At 35.9% G+C, this 21,505-nt stretch overlaps 1 protein-coding gene across 3 annotated transcripts in view; it reads right to left on the reverse strand.

The window, feature by feature from the left end:
* Positions 1-20,327, reverse strand: part of RBPMS (RNA binding protein, mRNA processing factor) — an 84,348-nt gene extending 64,021 nt beyond the window's left edge. For all 3 annotated transcript variants that reach the window (XR_008353902.1, XR_008353901.1, XM_053461691.1), the window contains exon 1: positions 19,979-20,327. Coding sequence is in view for 1 of the 3 variants with exons in the window: in XM_053461691.1 (XP_053317666.1) it covers positions 19,979-20,041 (63 nt within the window). In the remaining 2 variants the exon portion in view is untranslated. The remainder of the gene's footprint in view (positions 1-19,978) is intronic.
* Positions 20,328-21,505: the final 1,178 nt, after the last annotated feature.

Consider the following 21,505-nt stretch of genomic DNA (forward strand, 5'->3'; position numbering starts at 1 on the left):
GTGCCCCATCACTGTCCTAGTGATATCCAAATTTACAAACACTGAACAAAAGCAATGTAATTTGAAAATACTGTAGTGTCATAAAAAAAATATTTAAATTTGGCAGTATTTTTTATACACATACTAGATACACTGGTGTAATGGGGGCCTGCATTGGGGAAGGCACCCTGCTCAGTGCAGGCCTTCAACACCACTAAGCCAGCCCCGCAGCCAGGGCTCTATCAAGCTTACCAACAAAAGTAGGTGTGTGTCTATGTAAGTATGCATGTTAATGTGAGTAGGTGTTATAATATGTGTGTATATTAATACACGCATATAAGTAAGGCTGTTTGTGTCTGTCGCTATATGTGTTTATATTAGTGTGTGTGTGTGTGTGTGTGTGAAAATGTGTTTGCTACTATGTTACTATGTGTGTTAAGTACGTTAAATATGTCAGTGTGTGTGTTAGTATGTTATTGATGTGTATGTGTTAGTTTGTTACTGTGTTTGCGTCTGTGTGTGTAGGATAAGCTTGGGAGCCTCAACCATACATCGTGCAGGGGGAACCTGGGAATTTTTTGTTAAGATACTGACTAGGTTTAAGAAAAGGTAACAAGGAGTTATCAGTTGACAGATATGGCTTTGAAAGCTAAACATTGAATCAAATGATTTTTTAATGAATAATTGTAATAATATAGTAAAAAACAAAACAACGTTAGTTTTAAATTAAAAGGCTAAGTTGTCAAGTCTTTACAAATAAAACCATTAAAAAAAAACTCCTCTGTGGTAGTACATTTTTAAGATAATTCCCTTGCAACCTCCAACTGAGATGGTACCCCATAAATATTGGTGTTCCAATATACATAAAAACAGCATGAGTAAACTTTGGTACTATAAAAAAGACAGGGGCATATGCTTGTAAAGATGTCAGTTCCTTACTTAAACTCTGTTTATTCACATCAATATTTATATGGAAAAAATAAGCAATTTGTAATCTTTGGGACTCATCATCCTTTAAATATAATATTCCTAGTTCTGCCAGGGTCATAAACGAGAATTTATAAGGACAAAAAGAACATTAATCTTAAATTTCTCCGCCATATGTTTTGCTCTGGAATTCACAAATAGCTATAATTAATAAATGATACACGGATACAGAATATCAAATATCTGGTATTTAAAATCAGTCAGCAATTTCATTTTTTTCCTCTAAGCATTTTGCTCATTCCAAAATTTCACCATAATCCACTTCACCTTTCCTTCCCAAATTGATTAAGGTAAAATTTTCAGTTGTTTAAGGGAGAGAAAATAAAAATAACTTTGAAAACCGAATTTTCATATTTGTTTCACATACAAGGTTAACGAAAGTCATGTCATAAATGTTTTAACAGTACCATATCTTTAAAAACTATTTAAAAGCACTCATGTTGCAATGTATCCTGGCACTAAAAAAATATATATCATATTTACTAATAAACAACATTATCTCCCACTAAAATGTCCTATTTTGAACACTAAATTTAAAAGAGCAAAAGTTTAAAACTTTGATTTTTAGCATGTCTTTATACAAATTACAGACTAACACAAGCACATTAAAAGACAATTTCTGGAGTCGTGACAAAACCTTGAGCCTTGTCATACATACCAAATGACTGATACTTGGACCAATAAGATTAATTTATTCTCTATCTAAACATATGTGAGATATCTCCCAAGAGACAGCAGCTTGTCATTTTAGAGTTATGCGTTCTGATTACAAGGTTGTTCAAAAACCTACCATAACAATCACAATTTAACGCTTCTGGGATCCATTTTCTATGCATGAAGTCTGAAACTGCAGTTTGGAAAAAAAAAAATTCTCCCAAAATAGCAAATATTTCCAAAACATATAATCCTATAGGTAAAACTGACGTGAATTTTCAAAGGGGCAAATTCATCAACCTTATTTGACAACTGCTAATAATGAACAGCTTTGTCGTACTTGCTAAATTCCTGTTTCCAAATCAAGCATGGCTGTAAAGCTGTCCTTCTACTGAAGGCCCGATAAATGGCTTGTACATGCATGACACTGATAACATCGCAAGAGACTCAATATTTTAACGAGCGCAGATGTTCACTGATATCCGTAAATCTGTGAACATTTAAATACGTTACGGTATGACTAAAATGGAAAGAAACTTTAGAAAATGTTATCTTGGCTTTCATGGTAAATCTGGATCCAAAATGACATTATTTCTTGGATGAGATTTAAAAAATAGATTTTTCTTTTTTTTTTGTAGGCTGTTGTCTGCCAGGGATTAATTAAAAGTAAAATATGATTGTAAATAAGAATTTACATTACAATTGTATATATACATTCACAAATATATGTGTATAACAGCTATACAAGATCTAAATGGATTTATAAACAGCAATTAATTCTAAACAATTACATTTTCTGTGAACTCATTGACATACATGGGAGCATCCAGGCTCCAGGTACCAAGAGCCCTTCCCTTTTCAGAATGTGGGCAGGTGGTTCCGCTGGCGTCAGTAGGCAGTCTGCTGACATTGGTGGGCTACCCACTAAAAGCTGTCTGCATTTGGAGGGTAAGTGGGCAGGGACTGGGGCGTGCTCCCACAACTTAGAATTTCTCCATGTGACCCTGAGTCTCCGGACATAAGTCTGATTTGGCCCCAGCCCATGACTGGCATGTTAAAATTCTACCTTACTAAACTTGAGGCTAGCTGATAAGAAAAAAAAGATGCTCTGCCACCCAGGTATTAAGTGACTTGTGTTCACATGGGGACCTTCATTGGGGCTTAAAACCTCCCAGGTCTTCATGCTACCTCAACCTCAATCCCAAAGGATCAAGTGTTTGCCCTTCTCACAGGTACTCACTTAATCAAAGCCAAAAGACAGAGAAGCTGAATTATGCATTAACGTCTATGCAAGTGATATAGTTACCATTAGCTGACGTAATCCCTTCCCAGTGTTTCTGTTTCACTCTGCTACACTACAATAAACACCAGTTGATTTCCTTTTAGGAAGAGTGAAAAGAGCTATGAAGGAAAAAGAACTGCTGTTGTAATGAGATGTCATGGTCCAGCAGAGCATCCTATAGATAGCACAGTTTTAGAAAAGCTATCTATCATTTATTATATTCATACTAGGGAAGTCCCTGAGTTTGAACTGGAATCTCCTGATGAAGCACTGTTTCTCTGGGTCTCCAGGTCCATTTCTTCTTTCTCTGGGGCAGTGGGGCACTGTTCGGCCATGCACACTTACCTTCTACTCCCCTCTCATGTAAGGATGTCTGGAACTAACCCCGCCCCCATGTGCAGCTAGCCACACCCCACACATTAGTTGTCCCCCCCACCATATGCATGGCTAACCCTGTCCCTTGCCAAACCACTCCACTAGAATAGGAAAAGCTCTGGGTACCCTGCCCAGTGAAGTTCCTAAGCACTGTTACGTCCTGCCCAGTACATTTCATTTTGGGACTTCTTCTGCTTAGACTTGACAGCATAAGATTTAAATAGTTTCCAAAGACACTCTTTCCGATCCATCACAGAATTTGTCCTTTAATGAATTCATAGTTACATATTTATTATTTACATATTTATGTTATAAAGTACCATAACAAAACATTTTACTTAAATCTAGTAAAAATATTAAAAGTAATAAAGGGACAATCATTTTATTACTTATCTCGAAACCAAATCTGTTTACTGTTTTTTTCTCAGCTTTGCTTGTTCCATATTGTCAGTAGAGCATTCAAGAAGCTAGCAGTCATTCGATGGTAGTAAGCCAAATTGGCATTACTATAAACATAACCCCAAGGAACAATCTGCTCCAACACAATTAATGTTCTCAATTGAGAAAATAAGGATAGTAATCACAGGCCGCTCTGAGAAACCCGAAATGCAGTTTGTTCTCCTAACAAGGTCATAGCGGCATTAATAAAAATAATGGAACCATCCTGGCTTTCAATAGGTTATAAATCAGTAAAACGATACCTTCAGGTTGCACAAGGACTTGTTTTAAAGAGGTTGCATAATATTTTGTTTCAAGACGATTTCCCCATTTTGCTTTTATAGGCATGATTTTATTTATGAAGCGTTGAAAGTAAATATTTTATTTTTTTAATAATAGGTTAGAGAGACAAAGAAAAATGCAATTTCTTTGTCAACATCTGTAGGTCTAATTTCTATTTAGAATTCTTTTAGTATGAACAATTAAGGAAGCCTCATGTGTGTCTAAGCAAATTGAAGGGTGACAAAAAAAAGCTGATATTTGATCTTTTCAACATGTAGTTTTACACCAATTTTAGAAAGAAATCTCTTCGGATTTAACAATCAAAAAAGAGCTACAGTGCTTTATTATCTCATAGGCAACTGCAATCTGATTTATTGATATTTCAGAGTCAGTCTTGGGAATTACAAATAAGACAGATTTTCATGATCCCATCCCTTCTGCAGCTCTTTCATGGACAGGTATGATACAATGGGAAAGCCCGTACTGCGCTCCTTTATGTGTCACAGCTGTAAAACAAACTTTACGGTTTGTTCTAGAGGTGGACAAGTTGTCCTAGGGCGAAACAAGACTTTGCTATCATGCCCATGCTCAAGTTGATCCAATATGCCTACCAAAGACTTGCTCTTATGGGCAGTGGTGGCTTTGCAAAGGATGGGTCTTTCGCATCCCCATTCTGCGTCCTCATGTTAGGTCTGATGTTCAAGACCATGCGGACGCCTAGCTCAGTTATGTCATTTTCTTTGCTGTTTAAGTGGATTGCGAAAAAAATTAAATCACAGTCTCTGATGGCCACACACTTGCCAGAGTTTCACAATTTTTTTGTAACAAGCATCTAATAAAAATACAATATAGTACTGAGTAGACCCACGTAGCATGATCCACAGACCCAGAGTGTGGAGTTTGAGGACTGGTGTTTAAAATGCCAGATGTAAATGGACGGGGTCGCTAATAATTTAATACAGTTTCATCACCTGAAAGAAGCTCACCAAAATATGCCTACATCTTAAAATATGTTTTCCTTTTTAAGAGACTGTAACTAGCTTATTTGAATTTTTGTGAGGCCTACAAAATCTTTTAACAGAGGGTATGATATAAACAGATTAAACATGGTGTTTGACTTAACCCTTGTGCTGAGGGATTCAATGACTTTTTTCCACCTTCCTTACAAGTCAACTTGTAATTACAAACGTGTTGAAAAGGCTGGAATCTAAATGCACGGGATAATGGATCTTGTGAAAGCTATGTAATATTATACATCATTACCGAGTCTGAGTGAAAAGGCGAAACTACTACGCTGGAACTCTGGAGGACTGTCAGGTGAAGAAAAGGATTTAGAGAACAACTCGGGAGGGAGGGGGGTCTTAAAGTCTGACAGTTTGGTAGATATACAATCGTCTCTATGATGTCAACTCTTCCATTATCACATTCATTGTGTTATAACTTTGTGTATACAACACATTCCTTGTCAACAGTTTTAGTGAGAATTTCCAAAGCAAGTCTGTTTGACCCCACAAAAAAAACTTTATCCCAAACAAGCGTTTGAAGAGCTTGTTCACACCGTGAACTCTGTGGCTGATCTACCTGTTTCACTTGTGCCATGTAAGCTTGAACTCACTAATGCCTCAGTGGAAGTCATGGGCTCTCTAGCTTTTCCTATCATCCTAGGTCAAGCTATGCATCCTATGACTTCCAATACTTGTTTGATAACATAAAAAAACTCAGTAACCCCTTCAAGCTCAACGACCTTGGTAACTGACTAGTTTGCATATATATGTTAGGATCGACTGTAGCATATCCGACTGAAAAGGTTCGAACACTCTCTTTTTCTGAAGGTTAAGAACGATCATGTAGAGCGACTGCCTTTTGTATGGGATTCAAATCTATGTCAGAGGCCCCATTTACATGATTTCAACCACATGTGGAATTATTTTGTTATCCAAATAAGAATATTGCTATTGCTATTTTTAGATGGCTAAGCACAAACCATAACAAATTATTTCATCTTTTTGCTGCCAGCAAATTGGCTAAGCTCTTTTTTTCACAACTTACCCCTTCATCATGTATGTAACTATAATTGTCATCTCAGGAAATACTTTAAACAAGATGTATATCTTAATATATATTTTGGCGTGTATAGATGTGTATTGTGTACTGCACAAAGTTGGAACCTACAGACATCTGAATGCTCTTGGCACGCTATAATTGAATGATAACACACGTGTAGGTAATACTAGGTGTGGAAGCGTAATAAATCTTACATTATTAAATGAAAATACTCCTTCTTTTCAAAAGGTTTGGGCCAGGACAGGGCACAGACAAACAGAATCATAGTTATAACCATAAACGGATAGGCAGATAGGTAGATTAGGGTAGACAGGCTATGAAATCAACAATCGTGGCCACCTTGCCTTATACTGAACCAAAACTCTACAACATCCGAGCGGCCAGAGGGGTAAGGTAGGTGGATGGACCTTCCATGCCAATAACCATAACATTAGGACACCTGAAATGTTGGTGGGGTGACAATGTAGAAGGTGACTGGTATGAAGGCAGGGTGAAGTCAGCAGATTTGGACAGAGAGGTAGGCAACAAGTACATTGTGAGTACATTGATATGCTTTGTTAAAAAAAATACGATAAAAGCACTTACCTGAGCTATTACCTGCCTCCTCTGTAATCTGTTTTAACGCAGGGGAAGGGGCAAATGTTTATGAATTCCCCCATGCAGTTACAAGGGGTTCACAAATTTAAAGGGACCTCTCAGCTACCATATGCATTAAGCGCATATGATGGCTGGAGTATAACACTTTTCTGCAATTGGAAATGAATAGCTGCTGGCTACCTATTTGTACAACTTGCGCGCTGCAATAATTTACTTAGCAATATGTGGAAAACATTTCCAAAAGCTAGCTAGTTCTGACAAAACCACATCCATATGTGGGTAACACAATCACCTGACATGACACAAGCACTGATGACTAACGCATGGAACCACAACTTAAGAGGTGAAAGCGATACAGGCAGTCTCATTACACAGCCTCTTGCACAACAAACTAGACTGGGAAATAGAAATAAGATACTGTACTTTCTGATTAGAAAAAAAAACATTCCGAGCACAGATTTACAGGAAGAATTTAATTTGGTATTTATTAGATAGTCGTATTCATAGACATAGGTGAGGCAAGGGAGGGCATATCAGGTCAAGTATACATCAGGACAATAAATCAACGTGTGGCTTGTGTATTCAAGAAAACTCCCTGGTGGTTTTTATTTTGGAATAAAAAAAACATTGTTTTATTGTAAAGCAAATAGTATGAAATGGTGTGGTTTAACATTTTATAAACCACTTTCATCTCCTCGCTCTTTCATTTAGAAAGGAGGTGTAGGATGTCGTTTCCCTTTGTAAGTAACTGCACAATATAGTGATGCTATATCCAAGGGGTATACTTTAAATACTATCTCTCGTTTTAGGGAACTTGAAGAAAGCCTGTGATAAAGGCATGTGATAAAGCTACCCTAAAAACATTAATAGTTACAAAGCGACTTAAAGAGAGCAGACTACATGCGTCATCCGGTTCTTTTTGCAGTCACTAAATTATCTTTTTATTTATCTTTCTGCCTTCGCTTTATTTTTGTGACATGAGTTTGTTTAACCTATAAAATCCAGAGCTTTCCCACAATTGTAAAGCCTGTATACCCATAATTTATTCTGTAACGTGTATTTCAATAATAATGTATTCTTTAACCCCTTAATGACAAAGCCCGTACATGTACGTGCTCAAAATGCATTGTTTTTAATGGGTTTAGGGACCGCCCATTGTCCTTAAGGGGTTAATGTTACAGGACATGATCCAAATGAGAATGCAGAAATAGTGAGGATACAACGCAGAATATCTCGTAGAGTTAATTTGGAGCTGCAATTGTGTAGACGACACACCAAAATGCTACTTAAAAACCTTATAAAACACAATAAACTGCATCGAATACTGTGAGTTATTGTATGGCTGTTAATGGAGGAGGTGTAAGCTATGCATTGCTACAGGCTCATAGCTGCCAACAGTCTAGATTTATTAGGAAGAGACCCGACTGCTGCCTCACTGGCTAGATGACAGCTACAAATATAAAATTAGGTGGGCCATGAGATGAGGAGTATAATAGAGTCAAATGAAATGAATGAAAGTGCTGTAAAACATTTTATAGAAATATAGTTTTTTTTTAATATACGTCTCCACTTTAATAAAGTTAATTGTTCCTACAGGAACAGCACTCGGTTATAATAAACTGGCGATACTGCTGGTAGCAATAGAGGCATTTTACTTCATACGGCGTATGTTTATGGAATACTGTGGTGGATTTACGCGCAGCCACAAAGTAATGTTACAGCTCACATCATCAAGTCTATAAAAGGATTTGTTCATTGTTTCGGCAAACCTTTGTCACTGGAACACAGTACAGCGCAGCCAAAAATGCACAGCCAGACAATTAACAAGGCTTTAAAATACCACAACATGCAGTAATTCATCCAAGACCCTGCTCAATAACCCCACAACACTCATAAAAGGAAATCTGATTTTTAACTTGAGTGCCGGGGATCAGGGCACCCCCCCCCAGAGGAGGCCTGACCAAATTTCCTAGTTTTGCTATACTTTAGGAAACAACTTTAGCGACGGCTTAAACTTTATCAAGGAAATCCAATATTTTTTGCAGGAAGAGTTACGCTGTTCATAGATACTTACCCAGTCTAAGTAAACATCAAAAATATTTGCCCCATTATTTCTTAATATATGCCAAGCCAAAGCTCCCACCCCCTTTTTAAATTTATCCAATATATATGAGTGTAGATACATGCAAATATATAATTATAAGTAGAAAATTCACATTTCCAGATGAGATTTCCCTCATCGACATTCTGGTTGAGAGTGACTGGAGTTGTAGACAACAAAAGCATCAACCTATTTTAAAAATGTAAGATTTAAAAAATACGTTTATTTGATAAATGTGTTTGTATGTTTAAGTTTCTATTTTATTAATTTTCTAGGGGTAGGAGGAGGTTACAGTGTGTGGGAGTGCACTTATGACATCAAAAATATTGATCCTGCATGTTAGCAGGGATCAGACTTTTCTCCTGTAATAACAGATCATCAGCAAGCTTTAACTTTCTCTCACAGAAGTTGACCGATCAGCATTTTCTCACCCCAGGATGGAGCCTTGAGTACAAACATAACTATGGATTTTGGAGTAGATTCATTACATCAGGAGTTGGAAGAAATGTGTTGGAGATTTAAACATTATGACATCACTTTCCAACATGAGAATCACTGCTAGTAGCTTCTCCTGCAAGAATGGTTGAGAAAACCTTGCATAATGAATCACTGAAATGCCTTTCAGTATACATTATACAGGGTCAACCCTGGAGTTCTGGCAGGAGAACCTCACTTGCTCTTCTTAATGCATAGTGGAACCAGGAGAGTTAAATGTTCAGTTCCTATGCAAACCGTTGTTGCAACAACGTTCAGAGATCCTACAGAGCAGGCTATAGTGAGGTAATGGCTCATTTTTTCCAAGACACATATATACATTTCCTATGTTCCTGATGAGCGCATGTAAAGAACGACCCTGAAGCATGTGGGAAGGGTGTGAATGCTCAAGTTATACATTCCACATACTGCAGGGCAGCACTTCAAATGAGATCCTAAGCACCATCAGGGAATCTGCACAGGTACAATGCATAGTGACCCTATTTTCAACTGGTTTTTTTTGCAGCTTAACATAGAACCTCACGTTTTTAAATATATAACCTAGGATGTAGAAACATGCTGCACGTCTAACCAGATGAGGTCATTTCTAAAATTACAAGTTTAAAACCACAAATATCCTTGTTCTCGACAACTCTTATAACTAAAAAAAACCCCACATAAATGAGAATAAACCTGAAAAAGTGCATTCCGCAGTAAATGGATATACAAAAAAAGTACATCCATTTATAGCTACAACCCATAAATCAATTTATTGTATCCACAGACATCCACATCTAAATATTTGCATTGGATAGAATATACAGGGTCCAATGACTCTCATTCAAGTGAATTACGTAGATACAAACTGTATATCTTACTTTCCTCATTTGTTTAAACAAAAACTGTCTCTGTTTATACAAAGCTATCTCTGGACATACTATACCTAATACTAAACCTACTTCGAATGTAGAGGAGGATTTTTTTTTTTTTTATCTTGTCTTTAGACAAGATTGGTTATTTGCCAGTTTTCTGATTGGACAAGGCTATTTCCAATTGGAAAATGTATGATTCGTATAAACCTGGAAAGATTCCAAAAACAATTCCTGTACCAGTTTTGTTATCAATTAGCAGCCTACAGAACTTCTAACTATCATAGTGTAGTAAAGATTGTATTTCATTAAAAAAGTTTCCAGATCGGATATATGATTTATATATATTTTCGCAAACAGGAGTGTGCAGTTGAGCTTTAAAGTTCAGCTTTCCCCCGACTTCATTATGCAAAGGCCAAGTCACGATAAGCTTCTCCTGCAAGAACAGCAGAAAAATGTGGCCTCTGTCATCTTCATGCATCATGAGTGTCGGTCTTCGTGAGGGGGGATAGTTACATAGTTACATAGGCTGAAAAACGACATGCGTCCATCAAGTTCAGCCTCTCTATATCTGTTAATTTATTGCTGTTTGATCCAAAAGAAGGCAAAAAACCCCGGCTTCGCTCTTTCCAATTTTGCACTAACCAGGGAAAAAAATTCCTTCTTGACCCCAAAATGGCAGTCAGATTTCTCCTTGGATCAATAAGCTGTTTCCCCATAATTAAAGATTATATCCCCAAATATTATGTTTTTCCAGGTATCCATCCAGTTGCAGTTTAAACGTCTGTACAGACTCTGATAAAACTACCTCTGCAGGCAGAGAATTCCACATCCTTATTGTCCTTACTGTAAAAACCCCTTTCCTCTGCTTTAGTCTAAATCTACAAACTTACAACAAATGCCTTCAGATGGGGGAAAGGAGCTTCTCATTGGGTCTGATTATGGATGTACAAAGATGACATTGGTTGGTGGAGGGCATGTTAGGATTTATGTTATTTTGTTAAGAGGGAGAAACTCTGTAAAGTCATTATAGCTGATAACACTGGTAAGGAACCAGGAATGTAATAGCATTGTCTTCTTTGTATCAGCAATGACACCCCCCCAGCAGATGCAAAGTTCTCGGGATGTAATATTATATCCTAAAAACACATTTTACAAAATGTAGCTGTACATCCTAAGTTCACGAAGAGTTTAATATAATTATTTCAATTTAAATAGTACTTTATACAATATTAATTTTGTGAATAAACCCGAGAATAGTTCAATAGTTAAAAAATAAAGAATGCACGGTAAATCATCAAAAGGGTTTCCAATATATACTGGCTGCTGGAGAGTCAACAAGGGGTTTATTAAAGTTATTATACGTCAGTGAATGAAGGGGTTTATTTTTTAGGGATTGTTATCGCTTTGAATTTTTATCCAACATGACTTAGGCCTATATTGTTTCACATGGGGAATATTATTAGTCTTATGTCAGTCAGCTAAAAGACAAATAGGTCTATAATGGTTGCTCTTTCTTGCATCGCTGACAATAAAACGGCATTTTATAGAAAATTAAATATAAAAAAAAACATTACACCACTTATAGTAATAGTTCATTCCATTAAAATGATATTTGCTGTCCCATTTGGATAAAACATTATTGCATATTAGGCAAAAAAAACCTTAGTAAGCCTGTGATTTTTTTCCTTCCTTTAAAAGGTTACGTTTTATGAAGACCACTTGGAAATTTAAAGTGACCATTAAGCTATCATATAAATTAAAGTGTATATGATGGCTGGTGTACTGCTTTAACAAAGCATCTGTAACATACTGAGACAAAACAACATGGCTTGGTGAAGCACGGTATTTTATTTAAAGGGAATATCATTGGGAAAAAAGATTGGGCTTGAAAATAGTGCCATATGTATAGGAAACAAGCCTCTAAACACCTAGTCTAGAAAATATTTAATATGCTTTATAATTCATTTTTATGGTATGGTAATAGGACTACTTTCCAAATTTTGCAAGGAATAGCACAGAGGTGATAATCAGTTGACTCCAGAGAATTGGTGGTCTTGTGTGTTTTATGTCCCGTTTGAAAGAGAACCGCAAATACTCAATTACATTACCATGCTAACTTCAATAATTCACAATTAATGGTCCTTACGAATGTATTCTTTAGTTTCCAAAACATTTTTCTAAATGGCTAGTTTTCTAGTGTAGCTTTCCTCAATGCTCAAAATGTGATTTTTAAAAAACCTGCAAGAAAGAAAGGGCAATATTGAATGGAATTTAGTCCTTTGTGTGGAGGGTATCATGAACGCCACTCCAAAAAACCAATGATCTGCCTCCCTAGAACTTCCTAAATGTTACATGGTTGAAATATATGCAATTGGTGGTACTAAAGCTAATATTGGCGGTAAACATGAATAACGTACCAAATATAAATATAATATTTTGTAAAAATTAATACTAATTATGTACTACTGTTAAGTTTGTTTCTGTGGAAAAACTAAACTTTCCCTGTGAGTACATAAGAACTTGTATATCTGACACTGAAGTAGTTAATCTACCTCTAGATTGTAAACTTGCCAGCAGGGCTCTCTCCACCAAATGTATCGGTTTGTCTTAGTCTGTCAATTCTCGTCTTGTCACACCCCTTGAATTTATGTATTGTATTAAGCGCTGCGTAAACTGTTGGCGCTATATAAATAAAGGATAATAATAATAATAATACTTCAGTGTCAGTAGATAGTAAAATAATTTTCATGGCAAACCCATTGCAGCCAGATAACTTGCAAGTTGTGGTAGATGACCAGTTTGTGTAGACCATCATCCTGTCAACATAAGCTTGACGTTTTATATTATGGCTAACTGGCAGCACAAAGATAATATTTGGATTCTGTAAAACACTTGAACCTAACTGCTGCCAGGAAGATATTTCTGTGAAGCATATTTTTCACATGTTTAAAGCATTGTTACATGCCAAACCAAAATTAGCTATGAAACATACAGTGGGGTTAGTAAAAGGTACACAATACACAGACTAGAGTCTCTAAGACAAGACATGTGGACATCCAAGTGTTTTTTTGTCCTCCAGTTGTCAACTACAACATCCAGGAACCTCAGGGGCCACAGGCTGCATTCCCTTGTTGAGTAGGCTCTAGGCAGGTATAATAATGCAGCTTGTGGATCTCTTATTTTGAAGGTACAGGACAAATTGTTGGGCTAATGCCAACATCAAACTACAGGTGGCTACAGCTGTGTTTTGCCCAAACAATGCATCGAATACAAAAACTGTATTAAGAGTATTAACAAGAAAAAGGGTGTGTTGCGGCGCGAAAAGTCATTAATTCTTCAATTTCTAAAGATTCAAGCACAATTTTAATTTGCAAAAGCAACGGAAAGTAACATTTGATTATTTTTTGAATGTCATGTAGCAAAACAGAATAAGCCCAATCAAGAAACGGGTTTTTCTCAGTGATTATCGTTTAATTCCACCTGATGAAGGGACCTCTGAGGAACGGATAGGCTAAGTGTCCGTACAAGGACATCAGTGTCCCTGACAAGGTTTGTGAAGGTCCATAGAATATCATTAAATTGTCCACCACAGTAAATTTCCACCATGAGCAATGTTGGTGGCTACACATACCCAAATACATAAGGTCTACCATTAAGTTTCATGGGAATGAAATGGTTAATACCATGAGTATCTGAAACATATGAAAGGCACAAATCATGTTGTTAGTATGTAATGTGGATTTTTCTACTGTCATTTACAAAAAAAGAACAACCTATGACAAAAATTAGTTGTTGATATTGGTGGAGCTAGGGAATTATCATTTACAAGCACAGTCAATTAATCAAAAAAAAAAATGTTCAGTAAAATCCTCAAACAAAAAAATTACCTCAAACAACTGTTTAAACCCTTACAGGCCAATAACAACATTTGATGGGAAATGTTCTAAACACAAGAGACATGACGAGTGGTCAGGCAATAATGGTATTGCTTCTGGAAAAACTGTGTCGCATTATAAAATGAGAGGCAAACAGATTGATAACCATTCCTTGTACTCAGTACCAAATGGTTTCCTTGTGATTTAATTGCCTGTGAAATGCCTGAAGGGTGGTGAGAACTTAAATGTGTTCAAGATGGCTCCCCATATGTTATAGTACCACATTATAATAGCAATGAGGAAAACCGTAAGCCTACCACTGTAATAGATTTTATAAAGATTTGTTTACGACACAGAGCTAGTCAGTTTATTTCATTTTGGTAGCATAAATATTGATTTCAAACATAAACAATGACTTTATGTTATGGAGTGAACGCTGACACAATGGCTTAATATTTATCCAGTTAACCAAATATTTGCCTTCATTATTGAAGAGCAACACAAAGAGATGGCTCCCATCCGAGAAATACCTCTCAAGCAAGTCTATGCACATATGTACGATTTAAGCTGGAGGACAGCCACCGTTTTAGAACATTGTGCTTAGGACTGTGAGGAGAGACAGATCATACCTCCTCAGTCTTCCCTCCCAACATTCAAGAAACTTCTCAAAACTCACTTCTTCAGAGAAGCCGCACCATCTTAGCTGCAAGAACTTCCTTGTCATTGATACAACCGCCACACTTCCTCTCACCCTTTCTCTGTGCCTTATGTTTGTCACCCCATTCCCTCAAGATTGTAAGCTTGCGAGCAGGGTCTCCCCACCTAAATATCGGTTTGCCTTAGTCTATCAGTTCTTGTCTTGTCATATCCGTTGAATATATGTATGGTATTAAACGCTGCGTAAACTGTTGGCGCTATATAAATAAAAGATAATAATAATAACATATACTTGGGGACTGCACTATGACTTTATGTGTTTAAAACACACCACTTGTATCACAGACCATGTCATAGGCAATAGTGTCCATGTAGACCTACCCCTGACAGTCGCAGTTTACTTATCCTTTGGTTTTACTAAAGCTCTTATTAAAGTCAAGTTCCACTGAAATCAATAGGATTATGGCAACCAATCACTACCTGAACACTGCTACTGACTAACACTACTGCTGTTACTTTAATTGGGGGGTTAACCTTATAGTAAGTAAACAGAGAAACAGAATTTGATGGTAGATAAGATCCATTCAGCTGACCTAGTCTGCCCATTTTTCCTGACCTAAAAGACTAGCTATGCCATGCATGCTTTTACTCTCGGTGAAGTCCCATTTTATAATTCAACAAATCAAGCATGACGCAAAAAAGAAAATTATTAACATAAAACTGTATGTTCTGTTCTACTCTCGCTTCTGCTCATTAAAACAAATAGACTTTAGCAGATCTGCCATCTTATTCTCTAATCTGAAATTTCAATCACATAAAAACAACAGAAACTTTTGAAAGCATTTCCTTTGATAATGAACTATCTGTGCCTGATCTTGCGTCACATGACATTTAAAGATTTTTTCTTAAAATTATAAAAAAGGCAATTTGTTTGCATTTAATAGTCCCGGGAACAGGGGATGACTGATGATGACAAGACGGCTCTGCCACTTTAAGGCCAGCTGCTGCTCGAAGACATATTGCATGTGCGGAAGCACGCTGAAGGATCCAATAGGCGCAGTATCAGTAAATATTCGGCCACTCCAGGCCTGCCTAGGAATGATATTTCTAGGCCACATTTAGTTATAAAAGTCTAAATTTAGTAGAACAGCAAATGTACAAGAAAAGCTTTGCCATCAAATAGTTGGTAGATATTGGTTGTACAAACAATTTTTTTTGACGTTATACATTTTTTGTAATGGCCTTAATAAGTCACCTAATTCCACAGAATCTAAGCATGGCTGAAAATTGGCTGAAATAAAAGTATTTATCTACATAATTGGTTTAGAAATATCATGAAACGCATCTAAAAGTCAAACCATGTGAACAAATGCTTTTTATAGACAATAAATACTTTGTTAAAAATGTTACATAATACCTTTTTTATTTTCCCTTTTAAGAAAATATATTCCTTATTCACAGTTAAATCTGGTAATTGTATAAGAATTTTTTTAAAAAAAAGGTATTTTTTTATGGCTAACTTGCGTATTTTATGGCATATATATATATATATATATATATATATATAAATAAATGTATACATATTTTTATACATATATTCAACAATCCAGAGGTATTCCAATACTTTACAGACTGAAAATGTGCTCCTTGATTTATACACATGAGTATTGTAAAGATAAGCACAATACTGTTCTCACATTTCTGACCTCCAACTGACTTTGTTTAAGGAAAAATAGGATCAGACAAAAGGCCATGAGTCGCTGTTAGTTACTGACAATCATCTATCGTAACAAGCATATCTATAAGTATGTGTAGCTGTTACATGCTGGTGCTTTCATTAATGTATACATTTGCCGCTCCCTTTATCAACTGAAACTGTAAAATTACCTAACTGTATGTTTATACTTGCAGTTTGACCTAAGACAATCAAACCGGTCTCAGGTTTCATGGCACACGTATTAAGATGTCTATACTGTACACAAATAACTGAATTAATATGCTCAAATAAATATTCAAATGGAAATAAGAATAATCACACATCATCTCTAGGCCAAATGTAGCTAAACCCATTACTAGGTCATACCGTGTTTTTAAATTACCAACATTCACGGTACAGCAAGGACCTTATTGGCTATGAAGTCATTGGAAGGTTCACACTAGCCAAGGTGACATCATACTGGCCAAGAGGAGGCCACAACTGCTTATTATGTATTAATTAGCATTGATATTCATTATTAACTCACTAGGTAGATGTGAACGATATATGGGTAGGATGATAAAATATTGTTTTTTTATAACTTAATAACTTTTATACATATTTTATACTTGTGAAAAATATTTATTAATAATATTAATTGATTTTGGAAATGTTTAACAATTATATGTCATACTCAGAGGTATTGCTGCTATAGGTAAATCACAGAATTCATAGGATTTACATATATTTAATGATACATTACACTTTTACTACATTTCATAGGCAGTCAGCTTTATCTTAAGGGTCTTAACTTGCCAAAATAGTTGTTTGGAACATTTGCACTCTTTCTACTACATAATTATTGGTACATTATGTTTTATGAAGGAAAATAAATGGAATAAGAAAAATACGGTGGCAGATGTGGTAGTAGATTTTAAAGATATGATGAAAGCTACTAAATTCTTATATACAATAAATATATAATGAGCATTCTAAAAAAGTAAACTGCTTCTTAATTGTTAATGATTTACTCTAGCTTGGAGGCTCTAGTATATTTGCTATACAGTAAGGTTGTCTGAAATGTAACCCTATGGTGACCTTCAACACAATGCACAGATAAATCAATACGATGGGGTTTATTCATTAAACAGCTGGTTACGGTGAAATTAAAAATATCATTTAATTAAGTATGCATTATGGGAGGCCACCTAAGATAAGACAAAAGGCACTGAACAATTCACTTCAAACTATACATTTAAATCTTAGCAAATTTGGACCTCATAGGCATCCTTATTATATATGTGAGTTATTCTAAAATATAAATAACTAAAGAGTGCTCATGAGCCACGGTATGTCGTTTGGAGTCAAAACAGTTAAAGTACATACCACCTGATCATTACTACTCTTGTTCAGTGAGGTGGTTTAACAAGCAGAGTTAATAAGTTTGAGGAGGTTGGTCTTAGAATGAATTCCATTGAAAGTCTTTGGACTTCCTGACCACAACTTAAGAAGCACCGGAGAGCCAAGGGTATTTATGTAAAGAACCACAGGATCTGCTCACTCAGATATGGTGCATAACATGCCTGTTTATAATTTAGCCCACTTAGTTCTAGGGGCAGTACAAAGAACTCAAAACAAGCAATGCTACGCATGCTTACACTCCATACATTGACGTTGTCAATCATGGTACGTTAAAGAAATTATCAATATGATATTCATTATTTCTTTTTGGCACTGAAGTAAAAAATAGCAGACACTTAAAAATATAACACAAGATCTGTAACACAGTCTTTTTGGTAAAATGAGCGCAGAAGTTGTGAATAGAAAAAATCCAGAGATTTTTCCTTAGAATAAAGACTCAATGAAGGATGAAAAAATGAAATGCTTCTGAGAAAGATGAAAAGGGACCTTTATCCGACCCAGTTTGGATCTCATGCTAGCTTTGTTGCGCATAAACAGTCATTGTTTTTATAACAATATATTATGATCACAGACAAACAGGCTTTTTGGACCATACCATGTTAAGGATCTGGGTGAGATTACCACCAACTAAAGTTACAAAAAGTTTATCCGTTAAATTGTTAGTTGGAATTTACTATTCACCAGGATACACTGACATCCCACCAAAAGTGGTCCCCTGGGTTTTTATCCAAGTCTGACAGTGACAAGTTCCTTATCAGGTTACTCAGAATCCTGTGGCCACTATCAACTTAAAACAACACAAGTATGATCCATGCTGTAAAGGAATACTATTAGAGCTAGCTACAATTTACATTATTACATTGTTAAATAATTTCTGCTTCCGAATGATATAAGACCCTCCAATAAAAAGCTAGACAACATCACTTTGGTAAATGCTCATGGCCCATAATTATCTTCTCTACAGTGAACTTGGGATTCGAGAAACAGACCTCAAGCAGTTATGAAGTTACATATTACAGTGACAAAGCCCACACTGACCCACAATTTCTATCGTCGTCAGCAGTGAGATTTGCTATTCCACAGTTAGCAAAACAGTGCCTCACATGTCGAAGTAAAAGATTAAATAAGTCATACTGCAATGCATTACCCCATTAACATCCCCACAGAAGTATGACTCAAACTATGGTTTGGAACTTCCAGAAACATGAAACATGTACTTTTCCCCCCATATGGGATGTACACGCAAGGGCCAACAAAAAAAAAAAAAATCCTAGAATAAAACTTTTTGTGAACTGCCCTCAGCTTTTAAGGAGAGGATGCACAGCCAAACTAAAGTCTATAATGATTACGCAACTTTAGAAAAATGATCCTGGCAAAACTCCAAATGACTCCTTGTAACTACATGGAATCATGATGCAAAAAAAAATTAACACACATCCTGCAAAAGTCCTAAAAATGTACATATGCAGATGCACTTATCTGACCCACCGGACAGAGGCTTCTAAGTATGTATTGTGCAAAACAGTTGTAACATAAATATGATAATAATGTCTTGATATATATAAATACATATATATATATATATATATATATATACTGTTTTTGCCTTTTTATTATTATTATTTATTGTTTTACATAGCTCCATCAAATTCCGTAGCGCTTGTCTTGTATCGGTTTGCCCTTCCAGGCACCTATCACAAGTGCTCCACTATGTTCAATGTATCCAAAGCACTATGTCAGAGGTCACAGTGGGAATAAATCAGGAATAAACCGTTTACACAAAAGCCACATATTGTGTATATAGGCTATTGCTATTATTGGGCTTCTCCATGGATCGTCTGTATAAGTAACACATGAGTCCCACCAGCTGTTAAACAGGCATAAGTTCAAAACTAAAGGATTTTGAAAGTCCCTACCATATAAGGAAAAACTAGAGAATATACATTATATATATATACACACACACATATATATATATATATATATATATATACACATATATACCTATCTACCAACATATATATACATATATAGATATATACATACAGTGTCACAAATAGACAATCAGTAATGAAGCACACACACTTGGCATACTAACACACACACAGATATATATATATATATATATATATATGTCACAAGGAAATTGCAATAAACAATGTCTATGTCATATTAGTGTTCATAGCCCATACACAATGAAAGGCATGCATGTAGTACACATACCTCCTCTTCTGGTAGGCTGATGTCATCCTGTGGGCTTTCTTTTTCTGCTATAGTGCTGTTCATTGTATAGCTGGAGTTGTATGCTCAGAGGAGTCGCTCCTAGCACACTTACTTATACAAGGAAAGTGAGAGGAAATAAACTGCACGATTGAAAGAATGCAATCAAGTAAATAATTAGTTAAGGGGGGGGGGATAGTAAGATCCAAAAGTTAGAGAAGTTTTTTTCTTTAATTAAAATGAGGAACTAGTTGAGAGAGTGATAAGGAGGAAAGCATGAGTGAAGAGGAAAGGGAGGAGAAGGGGAAATGTTTCTTGACTGTTGGTGATTAGGGTTAGAACCAAGCTTTGGTTTGTGAAGCTTTCAGGAGGGGAGGGACTGGAGTCAACTTCAGAGCTTGCAAACTAACTCCCAGTTTTGTGGGTGGGAGTTTAGAGAGAGAGAGAGAGGATGGTAGGAGCGAAGGAGAAAGGGAGAGAAAGTCAGCATCACTTCTAATTACTTGGTTTCAAAAAAAAAAAAAAGTCAGCAGAGCTTAAAAGTCTGAAAAAATAATGATGATTTCCAGAGAGGGTCAAAAGGTGAAGAAGAGAGATAGAGGCAGAATAAGGGTTGGTGGGAGGGAGGAGGTGATAAGGGTATTTTACTCTGCAGGCAGATGGGGGTAAATTCTCCAAACTTGTCTTTCTATAAACATTGTTTGGGAGGTTTGTGATGGTTTCTACTGATTATAAATCCTATGATTATGTTACTTTGTAACTAGCGATGTTAGTCACGTGTGTGTGTTTTTATTACTGTTGTACTGAGTATGCATGTGTTTATAAAGCATGGTTTATAACATACTCTAGCAAACTTTATATTTATTATATAATATAATATATTTATTACATATTTATATTGGTTCCTCAGGTGCACAAGTGATGTGTACTTTTTTATAAAAAAAAAAGTAAGAATTCTGATGTTACTGCTAATTTTGCTCGAATGTCATCACACTGCACCAGATTAAACCCACAGTGTTACTCATATGCACGACATCTGATTTTACAAATTTGCCATTTAATTTATCTCCTACAGTCATTCCTGTCTAGTTTAATTGACATAAATAGTGGTATTTTATTATTTATTGATTTTTATAACACTATTAGCAAACAGGACATAACTAATACATCAGATAAAAAGTTGGATTTACGGTAAAATAAAAAGGTGACAATGGCCCTGCTCAAATACAAGAAGTCGGAGGTGTACCCATTGTACAGCACTAAGGGGCATGATAGCGCTATATAAATAAATATATAACAATAATAGTAATAATGATAGTATAGTGAATAATTATTTTTTTTATCCAATGGGTTCTCTCCTTTCCATATCTCCTTAGCAATGGATGCTACCCTGTTCTCCTCTTAAATATTAAATTGACGATTAGTTAAATGTACTTGTGGTGTCCGCCATTTGCAATCCTTCTATATGCATTTGCCTTTTTCCCCATCCCCCAGCTATCTGCCAGACAAGAGATGTGTTTGATCGAACAC

Source organism: Spea bombifrons, chromosome 1 (assembly GCF_027358695.1).
Source record: "Spea bombifrons isolate aSpeBom1 chromosome 1, aSpeBom1.2.pri, whole genome shotgun sequence".
Classification (NCBI taxonomy): domain Eukaryota; kingdom Metazoa; phylum Chordata; class Amphibia; order Anura; family Pelobatidae; genus Spea; species Spea bombifrons.